Source organism: Euleptes europaea, chromosome 10, assembly GCF_029931775.1.
Source record: "Euleptes europaea isolate rEulEur1 chromosome 10, rEulEur1.hap1, whole genome shotgun sequence".
Classification (NCBI taxonomy): domain Eukaryota; kingdom Metazoa; phylum Chordata; class Lepidosauria; order Squamata; family Sphaerodactylidae; genus Euleptes; species Euleptes europaea.
Window position 1 is genome coordinate 11,326,254 of NC_079321.1, and position 22,036 is coordinate 11,348,289.

The window sequence follows — 22,036 nt, forward strand, 5'->3', positions numbered from 1 at the left end:
AGGAAAATGCTTCGCTCTTCACTACTTAAATTAGAACAGGAACTCCTGGGCCTTGGCGTTCCAAGACAAAGCAATTCATTATTTAAAACTAGGAACCAGAAACCACACTTGGTTGTGCAGATGGCTTAGCTCAAGTTACAGCTGAGGATTCAGCACCCTCGAAAAGCCACTTCTGAGAAAGAAAGAAAATCAAGCCCGCAGGCTGCTGTTGCAAGAAGAATCCACCAGAGCATGGCCATATTTGCAAAAACGAACACATACTGTAGACCGTGGGGATATGAAGCTTATTGCATGAAGTGTTGAGTGTTCAAAATGCATTCGCTAAGAAGAGGAACAAAAAAAAGCTCTGCACAATATCGCCGGAAAAAAAGAACTGCCGACAGAAGCTCACAACATTAGAACCAGAGAATCACACAGTATGTTAATCAGGTTTGTCCAGACCATATTAATTAGAAGCAAGGCTCATGAACATGAAGCTGCCCTACACTGAATCAGACCCTTGGTCCATCAAAGTCAGTATTGTCTACTCAGACTAGCAGCAGCTCTCCAGGGTCTCCGGCAGAGGTCTTTCACATCACCTACTTGCCTAGTCCCTTTAACTGGAGATGCCGGGGATTGAACCTGGGACCTTCTGCATGCCATGCAGAGGCTCTACCACTGAGCCACGGCCCCTCCCCTAACTCTGAGTTGTGACCTGGCTGCCCATTTTGTGTTGTGCACACACAGATCCATGATCTCGTCAGACCTCGGAAGCTGAACACAGTCGGCCCTGGTTAGTAATTGGATGGGAGACCACCAAGGAAGAGTCCAGGGTTGCTTCGCAGAGGCAGGCAACAGCAAACCACCTCTGTTCATCTCCTACCTTGAAAATCCCACAGGGTTACCATAAGTCACCTGCGCCTTGACGGCACTTTCCACACCCAGTAATGTGTTATAACTAGGGTTGTTGAATCTAGGTTGGGAAATCCTAAAGATGTGGGGGTGGAGTCTGGGGGGGTGAGACTTTAGAAGGGAAAGGGAGAGATGAGATGCCTTAGAGTCTTACCCTCTCAAGCTGCCATTTCCTGCAGGGGAACTTATCTGTGTCAGCTGGAGATCAGATGTAATTTTAGGAGATCTCCAGGCCCCACCTGGAGGTTGGAAACCCACAATCCCCAGCCTGCGTAGATTATGAGAAGCTTGATGCCAAAAGCCTTGCTTTTTCTACTCGCCTTCCCATACATAGCAGCCAGTCATTATTAAGAAAGCATGACCTGGCCTTGCATTAGACATTTCAGTTTAACTGGTGATTGCTGGTGTAATTCTAGCCCCTTTCCAGTTTTTATAATATTACGGTGCTAAGCCAAAGACCAGGAAACCAGCAGGAGAGAAAGACTCCTCTCTCCATGCAGTGGAGAAATGGATCAGATGTTGCCATCTCCTCTCCCAGCAACCCAGTCTTTTGATCTGGAGAGATCCCCCACCACCTTGACATCTGCAACAAATACCGGGAAGGATCAGGGCCAGCGGCCCCAACCCGTTTCCAGGGGTCGACCGAAGTGCAAGCCACAAGCAAGCTGCTCTGCTACCTCCACTGTTACTTCCCAAAATAGGAAATGTGGTCTCACCTTGATATAAGAACTTAAGAAAGGCCGTGCTGGATCAGACCAAGGCCCATCGAGCCCAGCAGTCTGTTCACACAGTGGCCAACATGGTGCCTCTAGGAAGCCCACAAACAAGACAACTGCAGCAGCATTGTCCTGCCTGGGCTCCACCGCACCTAATAGGCATGTTCCTCTGATCCTGGAGAGAACGGAACCTTGGCTTACCTGTGAGGGTTCCTACTTCTCTGGGAGAAGAGGACATCTTCAGCAGCGGGTTTTGTCACTCCTATGCTCAGGGAGGCAGGATCTAAAATTTTTTAACTTCAACTTCCTGGCCCCTGTGCTAGGACCGCCCTCTGACTTCCAGTTCGAGGACTTCCCAAGCATTCAAAATATTGTTGAAGGCTTTCATGGTCAGAGTTCATTGGTTCTTGTAGGTTATCCGGGCTGTGTGACCGTGGTCTTGGTATTTTCTTTCCTGACGTTTCGCCCGCAGCTGTGGCAGCATCTTCAGAGGAGTAACACTGAAGGACAGTGTCTCTCAGTGTCAAGAGTGTAGGAAGAGTAATATATAGTCAGAAAGGAGTTGGGTTTGAGCTGAATCATTGTCCTGCAAAAAGTATCAAAGGTAATCCCAAGCATTCTTTGCCGCCTTGGTAGGCCAGGCATGGCTTTGGCCTTTGTGAGATAATCTGCCCAGTCCTAGTGGTGGAAGGGGAGGACCGCCCTTGAGCTCGCTCACTCTCTGAGGGAAGGGTCGCCGAGTTGGGCAAATTCGTCTCTGAGGGCTTTTCTCATCCATTCAGTTACATTCTTTTCTTCTGCCCTCCCCGCTGCCAAAACAGAAAAAGGAGCCTGTACGCTACCACCACTTGTCCCTGTAGCGGGGCCTCCACTGGGGCCAGCAATACAGGAATCGGCATCCTCCTCTCCCCTCGTAACCCTCAAGGGCCGAACGGGGAGACGCAGGGGCCCTCTTTTCCAAGCGTGCTTTCTCCGCGCCATTTTTCCCCGCTCTCTGAAGGCTGCTTCTTTTTGCTGGCCGCCGCTCCTGCGTCCGGCTGCTTTCGCCAGCTTTCCCCCTCGCCTTCCCCTGCGGCCGCGCCGCTCTGTCTGGGGGAGAGAAGCCCAGCCACCTGCTCCTCGTCTCCCGATAGCAGCTCTTCAGCGTGCTGTTCTTCCCCGGCCGCCATTTCTCCCGGAGGAGGGGGGGACGGACAGGAGGTTAAGGTTTGACGAGGACTCGACAGAGGGAAGCGAGAGAGAAGGAGGCTGTGGGAATTAGGTGCAGGGTCGGAGGGGATGTTAAGTAGATAGGGTAAAATAGTATGGTAGGTAAGAATAGGAAAGAAAATAAGATTTTGCTCTAGAGCTCAATCTAAACTGATACTCCCTCTGAGGCAGGAGGAGAACTGGAAGTCAGAGGGCAGTCCTAGGAAGTTAGTTAAAATTTTTTAGATCCTGCCTCCCTGAGCATAGGAGCGACAAAACCCGCTGCTGAAGATGTCCTCTGAACCCAGAGAGAGAATGGGTATGCATCATGACTAGTAACCATTTTGACTAGTAGACATGAATAGCCCTCTCCTCCATGAACATGTCCACTCCAAGCCTTCCAAGTTGGCAGCCATCGCCACATCCTGGGGCAGGGAGTTCCACAATTTAACCATTAACTATTCCACAGCACATACAAAGAGGCAAGTGGGAACCTATCAAAGGTTAAATGAGGAAAACCTCTTCTACAATGAAATGCTTCACTGCCTTTTCCAGGAGACCAAATGATGCAATTGCAGTAGGCACCACAGCAGGGGGTCCCCCAACCTTTTTGAGCCTGTGGGCACATTTGGAATTCAGACACACGGTCGTGGGCGCAACCACAACATGGCTGTCATGGGAGGTGGAGCCAACCACAAAATGGCTGCCATGAGAAGTGGAATCACACACAAAGGAAGGCCAAGTACAGGGGACAACAAGAATTTTTTTTTAATCACTGAGAAAGGGCAGTGAGGAAAAACCAACACTATAGTGGTAGCTGCCACCAAAACAAAGTTATTTTACTGTGCACGGCCAGTGGCCAATCAGAAGCCCTACTGGGCAGGAGCCCCACTCACTTTCTAAAAGAAGAAGAGCTGGTTTTCATATGCTGATTTTCTCTACCACTTAGGGAACAATCAAACTGGCTTACAATCACCTTCCCTTCCCCTCCCCACAACAGACACCCTGTGAGGTAGGTGGGGCTGAGAGTGTGTGACTGGCCCAAGGTCACCCTGCTGGCTTCGTGTGTAGGAGTGGGGAAACCAATCCAGTTCACCAGATTAGCCTCTGCTGCTCATATGGAGGAGTGGGGAATCAAACCCGGTTCTCCAGACCAGAGTCCACTGCTCCAAACCACTGCTCTTAACCACTACACCACGCTGGCTCTTGGTGGGCGCCAGAAAGGGTGCTGGTGGGTGCCATGGCACCCACGGACACCACATTGGGGGCCCCTACTGAAAGACATTATAGACAGAAACCTCGGAGTGACACTGAACATGTCGAGCAGCTTAGGAAAAGCACGGAGGCGTTGCCAGTGACTGGGCCTTACCTGCGCCGTATCTTCCATCAAGCCCCTTATCTTCTCCACCACATCGGTGCGCCTGTGCTGGCGGAGAGCACTGATCAGCTGAGCGAGGCTGGCTTCGGGACCTCGGATGGTCCAGTGCTGCAGCGCCGCGTAGGCTCTTTCGTGGTCCGCCGAGTAGCCGTTAGTGAAGGCGGCCATCTCTCGTTCGCTGGCGTTGCACAGGAACTGGTAAATGTCCTTCCACTGGCTTCCCACTTGGGCCGCAACCAGCTTCAGAATGTCAATCCCTGTTGGGGAGAAGAACGATACAGGTTAAAGTCACAGCTGTGATCACATGCACTCGCTTGCAGGAGCAGAAGTAGAGTTGGTGTTTTACATGTCGACTTTACCACTTAAGGAAGAATCCAACCGGCTTACAATCACCTTCTCTTCCTTTCCCCACAACAGACACCCTGTGAGGGAGGTGGGGCTGAACGCTAAGCATCATCCACATACTGATGACACCTCAGCCACAGCTTCAGGTAGAGGTTGAACAGCATGGGAGATGGCATGGAATCTAGCAGTGCTCCACAGCACTAGGATTCCATGTGCCCTGCCCTCTGAAGCTGAGCAGCCTTAATGTTTAGCACTTCCAGAAATGCACCCATTTCATCCCCAGGATTTGGCTTGTGAACTGTGAAGTATAGAAGTCTTAACAGTCTAGACTGGAGTCTAAGACAGGGGAAACGGACAGAGCTGCCAAACCGTCCTTGTCTATGCCATTTCCAATCCACACTTTTCCAAATATCTCAACGATAATTTTCATTCATTTCCCAGGCACTCTCTCATCCAGGCAGCTTACAGGATCTGAAATGCTTTTGCTTCAGCGGTAGAAAAGACGACTGCGCCTTCGGAGTATTCTCTAGTTAAGAACAAAGACCTTTTAAATGTAAATAATTGAACTGCCCACCAACCAAAACACTGGGCAGAAGCTGATACGGAACAACACTCAGGATAGGAGATTTCACGGAGAAGATTTAGAGTAAGGATAACCCCCCCCCCCCGCCCACCCCCACCCCCTCGGTGGTTGGATTAAATGAAATCTCCAGCATTAACCATTTACTCTGCAATGACATTCATTGCAATCTTCGACAGCCACATCATCTGCACAGATTAGTTTCTATAAAGGGTGTTGAACTCAAATGTTACAATATGACATATATGCCCCTTGGTCGGGCCAGGCCATGCCTCGCCAGCCCAGATCAAGGGGGGTGGCAGCTGCCTTGTGGGCCGGATAAGAGTTCTCAAGGGGCCGGATCTGGCCCGCGGGCCTTAGGTTTGACACCCCTGGTTTACGGCTCACTCGCTCCTTTGTTCTACCCTTGTGCTATTCTTCTAACACTTCTCCTCTTATCTGCACGGGGGGGGGAAAAGAAGGAGTAAGAGGAGGGACACCTTTGGCAGCTGTGAAATTTTTTTGTTGAGGACTGCTGTCTGCCTTTCTTGTCTCAGGCTCCTGATAAAGCTTGGCTATGGCCCTTTTGTGAGTCCTTTTGGAAAACTGAAGGGTGAGAGCCAAAGGGCTCTAGACCCTTAGCTCATGGCTTACAACTTGCGTCTGCCATCAAGCCAGCTGATACATCCCAGTCTGGCCTGACATGCACTGGTTAGTTTTGCTGCGCCTGTTTGTTGTGTACTATTTTATTTGTGTGTGCATGTGTGTTTTCGTGTTATAAGCCTCGGGTGGGGGGAGCAGCAGGATATTCTTCAAAATCTTAAGATTGTATGCATAAACTGAAAAGGATGGAGCAGAACCCCTCAGGCACAGAAGCTCAGCCAAGGATAATTGTGAGTTGATCTAGTGTCCATCTGCGATGCTCCTTAGCCAGGAGACGTCTGGGTCACCCGAAGTCACCCTTCTGCATTGAAGATAACACTGACCTACTTCATGGGCTTGCACGGCAAGAGCAGCTGAGATTTTCTGTGTTGGAAGGCATCACACAAGCACCGCGACTGTGCTCTATAAGACGTTGAATATTCATCTTCAGGAGCTGGATTGCAGGCTCCTGGGAACACAGATTTACGTGTGGCCCATAGTAAGGCGCTGCTCCAAAATGTGAATTGTGGCAGCAAAGCATCAAGGTGGAACCAGTGCACACTGGGACTCGGCTCCAGGAGTTTTTACAAGCTGTTAGAGGCTGCTAATGGGATAAAGCAATTAGCTTGTTAGACTCTGCGCCAGGTTCAGTCTCCTCAATTCGCTCTGTCTCTATTTAATGGGGGTTTTCGGCTGGACGCTCAACAGACGACCTCACGCCTGCCCTCTGACCGGCTTCTTGGCCTGCGTTCCAAACCCGGATCCAAGATTTACTTCCACCACAATCCAAAAGCCTCTTTCTAACACCAGTCCTCTCTGACCTCTATTAACACTGCAGACATTTCCAGGTCAAGCTTCAATCGGTCTTCTTCTTCCTTGTGCAGCTAATATTCCTAATCTCTATGGTATTTTATGAGTCTCAAAGGACTCGGTTATTGGCTCATAGATTTGTCACACACACACACACACACACACACAACCCCTCTGGACACTCATCTCTTCCGCACTGAACTTCCAGCTTATTGTGTGTGTTAAATGCTGTCAAGTCGCTTCCCACTCATGGCGACCCTATCAATCAATGTCCTCTAAAACAGTCCTATCTTTAACAGCCTTTCTCATGTCTTGCAAATTGAGGGCTGTGGCTTCCTTTACAGAGTTGATCCATCTCTTGTTGGGTCTTCCTCTTTTCCTGCTTCCTTCAACTTTTCCTAGCATGATTGTCTTTTCCAGTGACTCTTGTCTTCTCATAATGTGACCACAGTATGACAGCCTCAGTTTAGTCATTTTAGCTTCCAGGGTCAGTTCAGGCTTAATTTGATCTAGAACCCACTGATTTGTTTCTTTGGCAGACCACGGTATCCGTAACACTCTCCTCCAACACCACATTTCAAGGGAATCTACTTTCTTCCTATCAGTGTCATGGTGTGTGTGTTAAGTGCCGTCAAGTTGCTTCCGACTCATGGTGACCCTATGAATCAAGGTCTTTCAAAATGTCCTATCTTTGACAGCCTTGCTCAGATCTTGCAGACTGAGGCCTGGGGCTTCCTTTATTAAGTCGATCCATCTCTTGTTGGGTCTTCCTCTTCTCCCGCTGCCCTCAGCTTCATTACTTGCAACCTATTTCTTTCATCCCCACTTTATTTTCTGTGCCTTTCAGTATTGTGGATCTTACCGCAAACAGGACACAACAAACAAGAACTTTCAATTTTCTGACCCAAATGCTCCCACCATATGTGTATTTTAATTGTCTGACTCATGTGTTTTTGGTGTTAATGGTTTTTAAGATGTGTCCTTATGTATTTTTTTAGATGTGTCCTTATTATGTATTTTTTTAATCTGTTACCCACCTTGGTGGCTCTAATGAGGACAGAAAGGGGAGGTACACATTTTGTAAATAAAATAAATTTAAAATAAATTCCACACTTCCTTCGCGCTTGCTTTGGATCATCTCCCCTCCCTCCCCAACCTACACACCCTTTTCTTTCAATTCAGCTCCTGTCTAGCCCAGGAGTCCCCAACGTGGTGCTCGTGAAAACCACAGTGCCCGCCAACAGTTTTTTTAGAAAGTGGGGCTTTTGCCCAGCAAGGTTAAGCCACTGGAAACTTGATAGGCTGAGTGGATTTTTTTAAAAAATGTTGCATGGGCAGCAGCTGCCACCACAGCACAAAGATCTGCACTGTGAGACTGAAGGTAAAAGATGCAGCATCTATTTTGTGGCCGGCTCTGCCTCCGGCAACAGTAGTTTTGTGGAACCCATTCTGTGGCCACGGCCACTACGGTAGGCCACAACTCCAAAGGTGTCCGCAGGCTCAAAAAGGTTGGGGAGCCCTGGTCTAGCCAGTCCCCAGGGCTTGCCTTTCTAGCTTTTCAGCAGCCGTTACCCCTGTACCGTCCTCAGTACTATGGCAACCCTTGCTTCACTTGTAACTACCCTTAGGAAGCCTTCCCTTGATCCATCACTCCAGCCTTCCGAGTCTCACCATTCGCTTCCCAACATACTCCCTTTCAAGCTTGTCGTCTTCGTGGCGTAGTGGTTAAGAGCGGTGGACTCTGATCTACAGAACCGGGTTTAATTCCCCGCTCCTCCACATGAGCGGCGGAGGCTAATCTGGTGAACTGGATTTGTTTCCCCACTCCTACACACGAAGCCAGCTGGGTATCCTTGGACAAGTCACACTCTCTCAGCCTCACCTACCTCACAAGGTGTCTGTTGTGGGGAGGAGAAGGGAAGGTGATTATAAGTGGGTTTGATTCTGCCTTAAGTGGCAGAGAAAGTCGGCATATAAAAACCAATTCTTCTTCGCATTGAAGATCTGTCCTGGACGCTCATCTTGCTTATTTCTCTACTCTGGGCAAGTAGCATCTACCTCCCTTCGCCCCCTGTCCTGTGCTTCATGGTTTTCAACAGCTGGAAAGCTAATCCCCTCCTGAAGCCCCCCAATTTGATTCCCCCAGCTGCGCAAATCCCTCTCAAAGTTCTTTTGCCAATCAAATATTTTTGGGAAATTTATCACCCCACCTAAGGGAGCGCTGGCTCCATCCCTTGGCTGGTTCTGGCTCTACCCTCAATGCCTTCCTGCCCTAAAATTATGGAGAGCCAGGTTTGAGTCAAGACAATTTTACAGGCAGACGTGCTTAATCTTGCAAGGGATAAATAACCGCACATTCGGGGGTGGGGGTGGAGAAAGAGCCAGTCTCCTTGGCCACCACGCACACCAAGAATACAAAAGCCGCTGGTGGACTTGAACCAAACAACTGGAGTTTCTTCATGACTCTGCCAGATGCACCCTCAGGCTCTGAGGAGAAGCCTAGGGTGATTTTTGACTTTTCAGTCTCAGGACTAAGTAAAGTAGCAAAGCTAGATAAGACGTAGACAAGCTGGAACGTGTCCAGAGGAGGGCAACCAAGATGGAGAGGGGTCTGGAGACCAAGTCCTATGAGGAAAGGTTGAAGGAGCTGGGTATGCGTAGCCTGAAGAGGAGACTGAGAGGGGACATGATAACCACTTTGAAGCACTTGAAGGGCTGTCATGTAGAGGAGGGTGCCGAGATGTTTTCTGTTGCCCCAGAAGGTCGGACCATAACCAACAGGTTGAAATTAAATCAGAAGAGTTTCCGTCTAGACCTTAGGAAGAATTTTCTAACAGTTAGAGCGGTTCCTCAGAGGAACAAGCTTCCTCGGGAGGTTGTGAGCTCTCCTTCCCTGGAGGTTTTTAAGCAGAGGTTAGATGGCCATCTGTCAACAATGCTGATTCTATGACCTTAGGCAGATCATGAGAAGGAAGGTATATTGGCCATCTTCTGAGCATGGAGTAGGGGTTACTGGGGGTGTGGTGGGGAGGTAGTTGTGAATTTCTTGCATTTTGCAGGGGGTTAGATTAGATGTCCCTGGTGGTCCCTTCCAACTCTTTGATTCTATGATTCTAGAGGCCTGGCAGAGATTGGGGTGGTGGTGGACTGCATCACATTAGATTGCAGTCTCCAGTTATGAAACGTTCCTTCACATTTAATTTTTTAAAAACCTAGCCTCAATGCAGACAAAAAATGCAGTGCAGCAGAGAGAAACATCCGGCTCATCTCCTTGGCTTGCTATTTTCAAGGCATCTGTAACACTGGGAACACGATTATCCGCCTGTAGACTGAAGAGGTGGAGTCCCTCCAACTACCTCCACATAATACATGCACAAATCAGGCTGAGCCCTGACCTGGATGGCCCAGGCTGGCCAGATCTCGTCTGCTGAGCCCTAGAAGACCGTACACTAATACAATTAGGACATCTGGTATCATATTTACAAAGCTTCAGGCCCATTAGCAATTGAACCTTCCGCTCAAAGAGAAATTTACTTTGGGTCTTAATTACTGCAACCGCGTCCACTTTGGGATCGCTGCAAATCCTTCTGCCAGAACCGCAAGGTTATTCCAGTCACCGTCACCCCCATAATGCCAAGCATATTGTGGTGTTACAACAGACCGTGCCCGAGCTTATTTAGAAACGGCAGCTGAAGTTCTCTGCTTCCCACCTCTGGCCACGCACTTCCTGTGCTGCTGAACTTTTCCAGCAAGGGGTGGCTTATTAATTGGAACTATCATGCACTAAACCACTGAGCTAACATGGTGTATCGGGTTACGGTACTGGACCACAGCTAGAGAGGTTCAAAAGTCCAACTATAACATTAAATTAAGCTCACTGGATTACCATGGGCCAACAGCTCTTTTGGCCTCACAGAGTTGAAACTCCCTTATTTTGAGTCAGACCATTGGTCCATCAAGGTCAGTATTGTCTACTCTGACTGGCAGCTGCTCTCCAGGGTCCAGAGAGAGCCAGCATGGGGTAGTGGTTAAGAGTGGCGGACTGTAAACTGGAGAGCCGGGTTTGATTCCCCACTCCTCCACATGAGCGGCGGACTCTAGTGTGGTGAACCGTGTTGGTTTTCCCACTCCTACACATGAAGCCTGCTGGGTGACCCTGGGCTAGACACAGTTCTCTCTGAACTCTCTCAGCCCCACCTACCACACAAGGGGGCTGTTGTGGGGAGAGGAAGGGAAGGAGATTGTAAGCCGGTTTGATTCTCCTTAAAAGGTAGAGAAAGTCGGCACATAAAAACCAACTCTTCTTCTCAGGCCTTTCACATCATCTACCACCTGATCTTTTAACTGAAGATGCTGGGGATTGAACTTGGGACCTTCTGCATGCCAAGCAGATCCTCTACCACTCCTCCTACTTGTTACTAGGATTAAAATGGGCATGGGAGAACCATATACACCCACCCACCCCGAGTTCCTCAGAGGAAGGATGGGATAAAAATGTATTTGATATATATACTTGACAAAGAAGGACTTAAAGGTAAAAAGGTAAAGGTCCCCTGTGCAAGCACCGGGTCATTCCTGACCCATGGGGTGACGTCCCATCCCGACGTTTCCAAGGCAGACTTTGTTTACGGGGTGGTTTGCCAGTGCCTTCCCCAGTCATCTTCCCTTTACCCCCAGCAAGCTGGGTACTCATTTGACCGACCTCGGAAGGATGAAAGGCTGAGTCAACCCTGAGCCGGCTACCTGAAACTCAGGATTGAACTCAGGTCGTGAGCAGAGCTTTTGACTGCAGTACTGCAGCTTAACACTCTGTACCACGGGGCTCCTCAAGGTAAAGGTACAACCATGCAATTATTTAATTCCCAGGACTTAAAAGCAAACATAGAACGGTAATGGCCATCTTGGTTCAAGAAACCTGCAAGCTATTCGGCCTTTTGCTGGCATTTTCAAAGGATGCTTTCTTAGGTAAACAAATGGCGCTTCTGTGCTCCCACCAGGAAACCACGTAGCTAAGTCAGTCACCGTGGCAGAAGAGGCGATGTAGAGTTAAGGTAAGGAGAGTTTAAAATATTTTTAAAAGCAAACAAGGCTCCACTCCGGTGCCACATCCTGCTCTTCAACTGAGTGTAAATGCAATGTTTTGTGCTGGAATTAAGAATTATTCTGGCCTAAACGTCACAGCGCCCATTCAAGGAGGTTGGGGCCGTGGCTCAATGGTAGAGCATCTGCTTTGGCACGCAGAAGGTCCCAGGTTCAATCCCCGGCATCTCCAGTTAAAGGGACCAGGCAAGTAAGTGATGTGAATAGACCTCTGCCTGAGACGCTGGAGAGCCGCTGCCGGTCTGAGTAGACAATACTGACTTTGATGGACCACGGGTCTGATTCAGTATAAGGCAGCTTCATTTGTTCACGTGTCTCAAAGGATGCTGCACAGCCAACAGATGACAAGGGGGGGGGAGAAGAGAAAAAAAAAATACTCCCTAGACAAGAGCCCGCAGTTCTCAGGGCAGTTCATCTGTGACTGAGACACACTATTCTGTCATTCAGGGACCAGGTTTTTCAAGCAGCGCTCTGGGTAGGGTTAAAAATAAAGTTTGCATTATAAGCTCAAATCCCAGCGTGATGGGATGTATTAGCAGCCGTCTTTCCGAACAAAACAATCGCCCCGATTACTAATTGGCTAAACAAAAAGCACCTTTGGGATTTTCCAGTTCTCGCTCAGTCACCGCAGGACAGCTGATTACTGGAACCCGACACATTGCAGATTGCACAGAGCCCGGAGAAGAGACGCCGGAGCAACGGCGGCCTTTGCAGGACTGCGCTCAGCTGCCATTTCCATATTCATAGCAGGGACCTTTTTTTTGTTTTTGCTAAGGCCTTTAACAAGAGTTTTGTGAATGTTGTCTACACAACGAGTTGAGGAGCAACACAATGACAGTAAGGAGGAAGAAGAAGAAAGGTGGAGGAAGAAAAAGAAGGATGATGAAGAAGAAAGAAGACAAAGAAGAGTTGGTTTTTATACGCCGACTTTCTCTGCCACTTAAGGGAGAGTCAAACTAGGGAGACTACGTTTATGGGGTGGTTTGCCATTGCCTTCCCCAGTCGTCTACGCTTTACCTCCAGCAAGCCGGGTACTCATTTTACCAACCTCAGAAGGATGGAAGGCTGAGTCTACCTTGAGCCGGCTACCTGAAACCAACTTCCATCAGGATCGAACTCAGGTCGTGAGCAGAGCTTTTGACTGCAGTACTGCAGCTTACCACTCTGCGCCACGGGGCATTTCTGCTCTACAGCCTACTTTTTTATAGCCACCAGATGTCTCAACGGCTGCGAAGGCTTCTAGGCAAAGCTCCTCTTCTTTACACAAAAACAAAGGCCAATTTTTCCTCCTGTGCCCTTGGGTTAAATGGCAGCATTCCTTTATGAGCATGGCTGTCTAGGAATTTAACCAGCTCAGCCTCGCAAATCTCAGAAAATTTCACTGGGCAGACTGCCCACCAACTATTAACCACCCGCAGCACACGTTGGAGCCCTGAAAGAAAAAAGCCAAGCTCTCTTCCAGTTTCCAAAAAACCTCCCCGCAGGGTTGACCAAAGGCAATTCTCACCAACAGCAGGCAAGAGGAGAGAGAGGAGGGGCCGGGGCTCAGTGGTAGAGCATCTGCTTGGCATGCAGAAGGTCCCAGGTTCAATCCACGGCATCTCCAGTTAAAGGGACCAGGCAAGTAGGTGATGTGAAAGACCTCTACCAGAGACCCTGGAGAGCCGCTGCCAGTCCGAGTAGACAATACTGACTTTGATGGACCAAGGGTCAGATTCAGTATAAGGTAGCTTCATGTGTACAGTCCTCCTTTGTGGAGGGGCTATGGCTCAGTGGTAGAGCATCAATCCCCGTCATCTCCAGTTAAAGGGACCAGGCAAGTAGGTGATGTGAAAGACCTCTGCCAGAGACCCTGGAGAGCCGCTGCCGGTCTGAGTAGACAATACGGACTTTGATGGACCAAGGGTCCGATTCAGTATAAGGCAGCTTTATGTGTTCAAGGGGCACATGGCTGTTGACAAGATTGGCCCAGCTCAGGAAGAGCAGAGCCGTCAGGTTTTTGCCCTAGCCTAGCATGTCAGTTCCTTCACAGACGGTATACGTGCAAACGAAAGAGAGTCAGTGATATGTGTGTGTCTGTGTGTGTGTGTGTGTGTAAAGTCTGCCTTGATTTATATATAGCTATGTTATTAGAATACTCCTTCCCCAAAGTTACTTAAGAGATTCATCCCAGTAAATAGCCTTGCTCTTGAATGGCCCAATCTCATCTCTTGTCTGGTCCTGGATGTCCCAGGCTAGCCCGATCTCGTCAGATCTTGGAAGCTAAGCAGGGTTGGTCCTGGTTAGTACTGGGATGGGAGACCACCAAGGAAGCCCAGGGTCGCTACGCAGAGGCAGGTGTGGGGGAATGGGCCTGCTCAGATTCTCAGGCCCTATTCCACTCCCGCCCTCTCCCAGGGATTCTCAACCTCCCCTGGAAGGGGTTGCCCTTTTCTCCTTTCGGGTAATTGCTGCCACCACCTGTCCACTGGGGTGGGGGTCAGGATACCCCCACCAGCGTCCCTCTCAAATCCTCAGGTCTTGCCTCGGTGTCTCCCACTTGCCCCACTTCTGTGCACCACAGAGACAAGATACGGCCTGGGGTGGCCACTGGAGAAATAGCTGCTTGCCAACTGCCAGCCTCCCTCCCTCCTAGGCCTCCCCTTGTTTTCCAATAGCATGTTCCAAGCTGTTGGAGGACTATGTGGTACACAGAACTATGGTCAGCATTCAAAGTTTAAAAGTATTTATTAAAAGTAAAACATTTCCAGGGATACTTCTAGCACAGCAACAGATTGAGCAAGGGATTCAAAAGAACTGGGAGAAACGCAACTCCTCTGTCCCTCTCTATACATGCCCTATCAGACGTTGGAATATAGGACAGGCTCTTAAGCTTAGGGTACTGTACGTCTCTATCTAGATTCCATTACCTGGAAGGTTTCATCAGCACCCGGGGCCAGCACATTGTCAAAAATGGCTGCCTCCTCCAGGCCTCAGATGATCTCTGTCTTCCCTGAATGTCCCAGCCAAAAGAGAGCTCTCTGCTCCCTCTCAGCAGTTTTAATCCTTTTCTGTCTCCACCCACTGACTAGGTCAACCTGGGTCAAAGACGTTCTTCCTGGAACCTCCAGAAACTTTCTTCCCTTCTAGCATTTTAAAACCTCCAAGTCCCATTTCTTCACAGCAGGCAATGGCAAAATCACCTCTGTCCATTTCTTGCCCTATCTGGGATGGCCCAGGCTACCCCAATCTTGTCAGATCTCAGAAACTAAGCAGGTCCGGCCCTAGTTAGTACTTGGATGGGAGCCTACCAAGGAATACCAGGCTCGCTCTGCAGAGGAAAGCAATGGCAAGCAACCCCTGAATGTCCTTTGCCTTGAAAACCCTAAGGCAGGGGTGTCAAACATACGGCCCATGGGCCGGATTTGGCCCCTTGAGAGCTCTTATCCACCCTGCGAGCCAGCCCACCCACCCCCAGTCCTGACCTGGGCTGGCGAGGCATGGCCTGACCTGACCAAGTGACATTTATGTCGTATCTGGCCCTTGTAACAAGTGAGTCCGACACCCCTGCCCAAAGGGGTCACCGTATGTCAGCTATGTCTTCACGGCACTTTCAACCCCCACCGCCCATAGATGGCTCCAATCTCACAGGAACGTCTCACATCAGATACCACAATACCCTGACTCCAGGGGGGGTGGATTAATAAGTGGTGTAGGACATGAAGAAGGATCCTGCTCAAGGTGGCCAAGAAAACTTGAGTACTGAGGTGTCTGCCCTGAAAAGAAACTTGGCAGCCTGAGCATGGGTTCACCAATAAACTGATCCAGTGCTGCAAGCCACAGCTGCGTCCATGCGTGGCTCCTTCGCTTATATTTGCTGCTCTAAGCAACAACCAAGTGTACCCCTACAAACAACCTTGCAAAAACAAAGGGAAGTGAATGCAGTAACCTCATTCGTCATTGGATATATATATATATATATTTGCACTTCTAAATTTTGTACTAAGGATGCAACGTAAAGTGCCTCAAGGCTGCAGAGAACTCCTAGGGCTAACGTTGAATTAAAATCTATGCAAAGTGGTTAGCTCTGAAGCTGCATTGCCAGCGGGGATTTCTACTTTTTGCGTCTGAAGCTTCACAACCGCAGCCAGCAGTTTGCGAACAACACATATGCAACTTAAGGGTTTCTCCTTCTCCCACAGAGTTTATACGTTCCCTTCCCTCAGACCACAGAGCTAATCTGTTTAAGGACAGGATTGACAGAACAGGAAGAAGAGACTTGCGTGCTGCCGTAAACGCTGCTTACATAAAGTGAGAATCTTATTTTAGCAGCCCTTAAACAAAGAAGCGTTTCTTTTTTTTACCCAATCTACCAGATCTAGTCATGTGTAGTATTATGCCACCAATCCAAGGAGGACAAAGGCCTAGAAAGCTGACAATGAGTACAACTGTCCCCTTCCTACAGAACGAGAGCAGGACATACAAAATGGTATACTGTATTGTACCAATGTCTAACACAGCTTCGCTCAGGCAGACAGATCTGTTGTCATAGAGTTTCAGGGCTGGAAGGAATCCTAGAGGGCCATCTAGTTCAGTTTCCTGTTCAATACAGGAAGTCCCAGAGCTAGAGCAGTTCCATAAGATAGCTGTCCATCCTCTTCTTGAAGTGAGGGGAAGCTCTCCCTCCATCCCCCTCAAGTCGTCAGTAAAGTCAGACATGGTAATAAATCCCACGTCAGTGTCTACGGCAGGGGTCCCGAACCTTTCTAAGCCTGCGGGCACCTTTCAAACTCTGACAGAGGGTGGTGGATGTAATGACAAAATGGCTTCCCCTGGAGGCGGAGCTAACCACAAAATGTCAGGGAGTGAGGCTGTGTGCAACTCTTATGGTAAGCTCTATGACAGCCAGCGTGGTGTAGTGGTTAAGAGCGGTGGTTTGGAGAACCAGGTTTGATTCCCCACTCCTCTACATGAGCAGCAGACGCTAATCTGGAGAACTGGGTTGGTTTCCCCACTCCTCCACATGAAGCCAGCTGGGTGACCTTGGGCTAGTCACAGCTCTCTTAGAGCTCTCTCAGCCCCACCTACCTCACAAGGTGTCTGTTGTGGGGAGGGGAAGGGAAGGTGATTGTAACCCGGATTGATTCTTCCTTAAGGGCTAGAGAAAGTTGGCATATAAAAACCAACTCTTCTTCTTCTTCGTCTTCTTTGCTGTTTAACAGGATGCCTTTTAATCTGCACATGCAATCAGAAGCCCTGCTGGGCACAAACCCGACTTGGCCCTGTCCACTTTCTAAAAACACCAGGTGAGCACCACGAAAGGTGTTGGTAGGTACCATGGCGCACCTGGGCACCATGCTGCTCTCTGGGTATAGTAACATCACAGGGTTCTCCAGATTTCATTCGTGGCTTTCTGCCACTGTTACTCACCATGCCCATTGCAATTGTAGATCCACTTCTCCCTGCTCGGGGCCGGCACAGAAGATTTCTTCACCACGGACTTCTCCACAATGAGGCTGGGATCCTGCCTGGGTCCCTTCTTCAGAGTCCGCGAACTTTTCCGGACGCTGCAGACCACGATCACCACCAGCACGAGCAGCAGCAGCAGCACAATCATCCACGGCAAGTGTTCGTTGATATCAAAGTGCTTGTGGGCGGCCTGACGCGGAGGTCCCCTTTTGGGGGGCTTGTAAGGAATGCTGGATTTCACACTGCCACTCATTTCCAGAGCTGGCTGCAGTTTTAGGATGGACGTGGCGTGCTTGTGGTAATGGATCTGCTGGTGATTCATGGGCTGTGGATGCTCCGGAGATGTCGCGTTCCCAACTACGGACTCGTTCTTTGACGTTTCATTACTTGGCCCCGTGAGCTCCACCGTGTCAATGTACAGGTTTGGCGTGTGAGTGGCAGAGAAGTTGGAAGCTGAAAAATCCACACCTGCAGAACGCACACACAATGTTAGAATTCAATTCAGTTTATTTATTTACAGTAAAACACCAGCAAAATCTGTTATAATACTCCTAAAAAAGTGTTAGAACTAGCACATATTATTACTACAATAAAATGATAACTCCCTGCTCTAAAATGATAAATCCCTGATCTAAATACATGGCTACTAAGTGCTACTCCAACATTACAGACATAAACATATCCACATACTTACAATGTTAGAAAAGAGGTAACAAACTTATAACCTGCATGTTACTAAGCAAGGTAATCCGGACCAAAATGGCTTTCAATTAGTCTCAAACCTATAATGCAACATTACATATAATGCAACATATCCCACGGCTGGGATAGGGCAGGATATAAATCTAATAAATAATAATAATAACATTATTTAGAAAAAGAAACCACATAAAATGCACATAAAAACAGCAGCTGCTGTACCTTGGAAGCTCAATTACCGATGTACAGTCAGACGTTTTTACACTCTGATTTTCTCTAACTTTTAAGAAGTCTCAAACCGGCTTGCAATCACCTTTCCTTTCCCTCCCCACTGACACCCAAGCCCTAAATAAAGATCCAGACCCTCATACTGGATGAAGGTTTCATTAGGCTCCAAAAGCGCATAGCAAAAAGGCCTGACTGAAGCAAAGTTTAGATGTGTCTAGCGTTTCACAGCTTTGGTGGGGAATAAGAGATAACAAGGTGCGAGAGGAACATCTGGAGTTTCATAAACATTGCTAAAATCACAACAGGCACCCTGTGAGGTAGGTGGGGCTGAGAGAGCTCTAACAGAACTGTGACTAGACCAAGGACACTAGTCCAGGCTTCATGTGGAGGAGTGGGGAAACCAACCCGGTTCACCAGATTAGAGTCCGCCACTCATGTAGAGGAGTGGGGAATCAAACCCAGTCCTTCAGATTGGAGTCCACCAAACACTACACCACCACTACGCTACACAACTACACCCCATCTGGTCCTGCCCTCTTTCTAAAAAACACTTAGTGGCACCACGACACACATGGGCACCATATTGGGGAACCCCGATCTACTGCTATAGAATCCAAAATGAAAATGGTGTTCTAAAAAAAATAAATCAAGATCGCCAATCTTAAGAGCAGATTTTACAAAATTCCCGTAAGTTTGTGACTGTTAAAAAAAAATTTTTTTTTTTGCAAGACCAGAACATCAGATACAGAATTTCTTCTCCATTTGTTTGGAAAAGCAAAACTTAGAAGAAAAGCTACGGGAAAATTATCTGGTTCGGCAACCCTACAAAATCTTTAAATTAAGCACAGTCTTAAACTGCTTACTCATACGTGGACAATTTTCTACAATATGACCAAGTATGAGCAAAAACCTTGATAGCTAATGAAAACACTAATTCGCACCCCGTATCTCTGCTCTGCCCGCACTTTCCCCCGGGTGCTGAGAAGGTGATTCCCTGCTGCAGACTCCGCTTCTTCTGGTGCTAGGCATTTCTGCTTCTGGCCAATATATTTTTTAAGGAGACCCCTAGTGTGAATGCGTCAGAAGAATATGCCCCACAGCCAAGGACCATCTTCACAGAGCTAAGAGAGAAGCGTGCAGGGAACAAAGTTACAGGATCTAGTCCAGTGTCGGAAATGAATTTGCATGCTAAACCACACCAGCAGGATTAGGACAACTCCTTATCTCAACTCTGCCAGCATCAACCTGTCCAGCCGGTCTCTGCCTCTTGTCAACAGACCACAGAAGGCTTTGTAGGAACCACTGCAGAAGAACATGCCAAGAGCTGCCTCACTTATGTACTCACGGCCTATGACTGCAGGTAGAATCATAGAGTTGGAAGGGACCACCAGGGTCATCTAATTCAACCCCCTGCACAATGCAGAAAATTCACAACTACCTACCCCTGCCCCCCCACACACACACCAGTGATCCCTACTCCATGCCCAGAAGACGGCCGAGATGCCCTCCCTCCCATCATCTGCCTAAGGTCACAGAATCAGCATTGCTGACAGATGGCTATCTAGCCTCTGCTTAAAGACCTCCAGGGAAGGAGAGCTTACCACCTCTCGAGGAAGCCTGTTCTACTGAGGAACCTCTCTGTTAGAAAATTCTTCCTAAATGTCTAGATGGAAAGTCCTTTGATGTAATTTCTTTTCTTTTCTTTTTTAATTTTTTTTATTATTTTTATAATAAAACATAAAAACACAGAAAATAAAAAAAACATAAAATACACTTACACAAAGAAAAGAAATAAAAATACATATACAGTGCACTAATTATCTACTAATACATTATTCTATTCTCTTTATAAACTCCATAGTGCCCTGAATCCAAATCCCACCCCCCACCCCACCGCAGTGCCCTTCACCATTGAACTTCCGATGGAGTGTTATGGCAATAGAAAAAGAAAAATTTCTATTATTATATCATATTAAAAATCACATTGTACTATAATTCGTTAACTATACTTTTAAAATCCGTTTTTGCCACTTTATCCCAGTATGCAGCGGCCTTTGCCCATGTACATTTAAATTCCTCCATATCTTTACCATGTAAAAAAACTGTAATTTTGGCCATCCGCATATACATCCATAATTTTTCTCTCCACTCTTTAATTGAAGGTTTATTTGTTTGCTTCCATTTTTTTGCAATTATAATTCTTGCTGCTGCAAAACTATATTGACATATGACTCTGTCACCTTTATCTAAATCTTTTTTTGGAATACCCAATAAACAAAAAGGCGGGATCTCTCTTAATTTTTAATTTAATCAAATTATTAGTTTCATTCAAAACTAATCTCCAAAACCTCCTTATTTTTTTACAAAACCACCAGACATGCATAAATGTACCTGTTTCCATACCACATTTCCAACAAAGAGCTTCTTTGATTTAATTTCAACCCGTTGGTTCTGGTCCGACCTTCTGGGGCAACAGAAAACCACTCGGCACCCTCCTCTATATGACAGCCCTTCAAATACTTGAAGATGGTTCTCATATCCCCTCTCAGTCTTCTCCTCTCCAGGCTAAACATACCCAGCTCCTTCAACCTTTCCTCATAGGACTTGGTCTCCAGACCCCTCTTTGTTCCCAGCTGACACAAAGTGAACCTGTCTTCCAGTAACTACATAACTCTCTTACGATAAAGCCATTAAAGGGATTTTTAAATCCTCACATCGGTGACTTGGGAAAGGCCTTAATGAACTCATTACTACATAATGTCCATTTCAAAGCTAGCTAGAGAATATTGTAATTCATTCTTCCCAGGTAACGACTCACCCATTAAAAGCCTAACACAAAAAGTCACGCAATACCCTCTGTTAGGATCAGTCAACATATCACGAAATGGTAAGCAAATTTTGCAGTTTTCACAAGGTGCCTGTTGTGGGGAGAGGAAGGGAAGGCGATTGTAATCTGCTTTGAGACTCCTTGAAGGTAGAGAAAAGCGGGGTATAAAAACCCATTCTTCTTCTTGAGCAGGGGATTGGACTAGATAACCTGTATGGCCCCTTCCAACGCTATGATCCTATGACATTCCAGAGCAGCAGGTGAGACCCTCCCAACCGACTGCCTGGACACACCACACAAGCTCAACGACCCCGGAGACAAACGCTTGGCCCCGCTTCGTATCTACCTTTGGGAAGAGAAGTAGTAGAAGCCGCTTCGTGACGCTCCTTCTCCTCTTCTGGACGGGAGGAGAGCCCAGCAGCATTCAGGAGAGAGGGCGGAAGGCCACAGACATTGTCCATCTCCCTTGTCCCCGGCTTCGTTACCACCATGCTCTTTTTGGAACAGTCCGTGAAGGCTCTGCATCTCAGGACGCTAGAAGGCACATCAGAGAACGTGCCGGGAGGGCACGGCTTGCACCTGACATCTTCCGTGTCAGTCCCTTTCTTTTTCAGGCCCCAGCCGACGGGGCACTCGGAATAAAGGTTACAGGTGTCGTTGGCGAGGAAGCGGCCGGGCGGGCAGGAGCATTCGCGGTCGGTCCAAGCCGTGCAAGGCGTTCTCTCGACCGTCGGCCGCTTGCAAGGCTTCTTGCAGGGGTGGCATCTCTCAATCCCATTTTTGTGCTTCGTGAAAGTCCCGCGGAGGCAGCCGCTACACTCCCTTAAGGTTGTGTTGGTACAGTGTTTAGACACGTAGGTCCCTGCGGGACATTTGTCACAAATCAGTTCACTCTTCGTGGCCCGGTCAAAGTGGCTGTACGTGCCGGAGGAAGGGCTGATGGCGTTCTGCTCTGAGGTCAGCTTTGACTGAGCATCAGTGGTGCTGAGCAACATGAAGCCCTGGAAAACAAAACATAAAACACGTCAAGCACATTGAAGCAAACCACTGTTTATGCAGACAGCCGGCAGTTAAAAGTCAGTTCCATTCGAGAGATACAACTCTCCCACCTACCCGCTCAAAGGTACATATGGCACAGGATGGAAAAGGCTGAACACATGGAGCTGCCTTATACTGAATTAGACCCTTGGTCCATCAAAGTCAGT

At 48.2% G+C, this 22,036-nt stretch overlaps 1 protein-coding gene across 1 annotated transcript in view; it reads right to left on the minus strand.

The window, feature by feature from the left end:
• The window catches only part of TNFRSF21 (TNF receptor superfamily member 21), a 48,951-nt gene extending 27,120 nt beyond the window's left edge, over positions 1 to 21,831 (minus strand). The window contains exons 1-3 of the mRNA XM_056856449.1: positions 21,178 to 21,831; positions 17,039 to 17,545; positions 4,165 to 4,430 (exon numbers count right to left, since the gene is read on the minus strand). Of these exons, the coding sequence (XP_056712427.1) occupies positions 4,165 to 4,430; positions 17,039 to 17,545; positions 21,178 to 21,826 (1,422 nt within the window). The 5' untranslated portion in view covers positions 21,827 to 21,831. The remainder of the gene's footprint in view (positions 1 to 4,164; positions 4,431 to 17,038; positions 17,546 to 21,177) is intronic.
• Between the last annotated feature and the right edge of the window lie 205 nt (positions 21,832 to 22,036).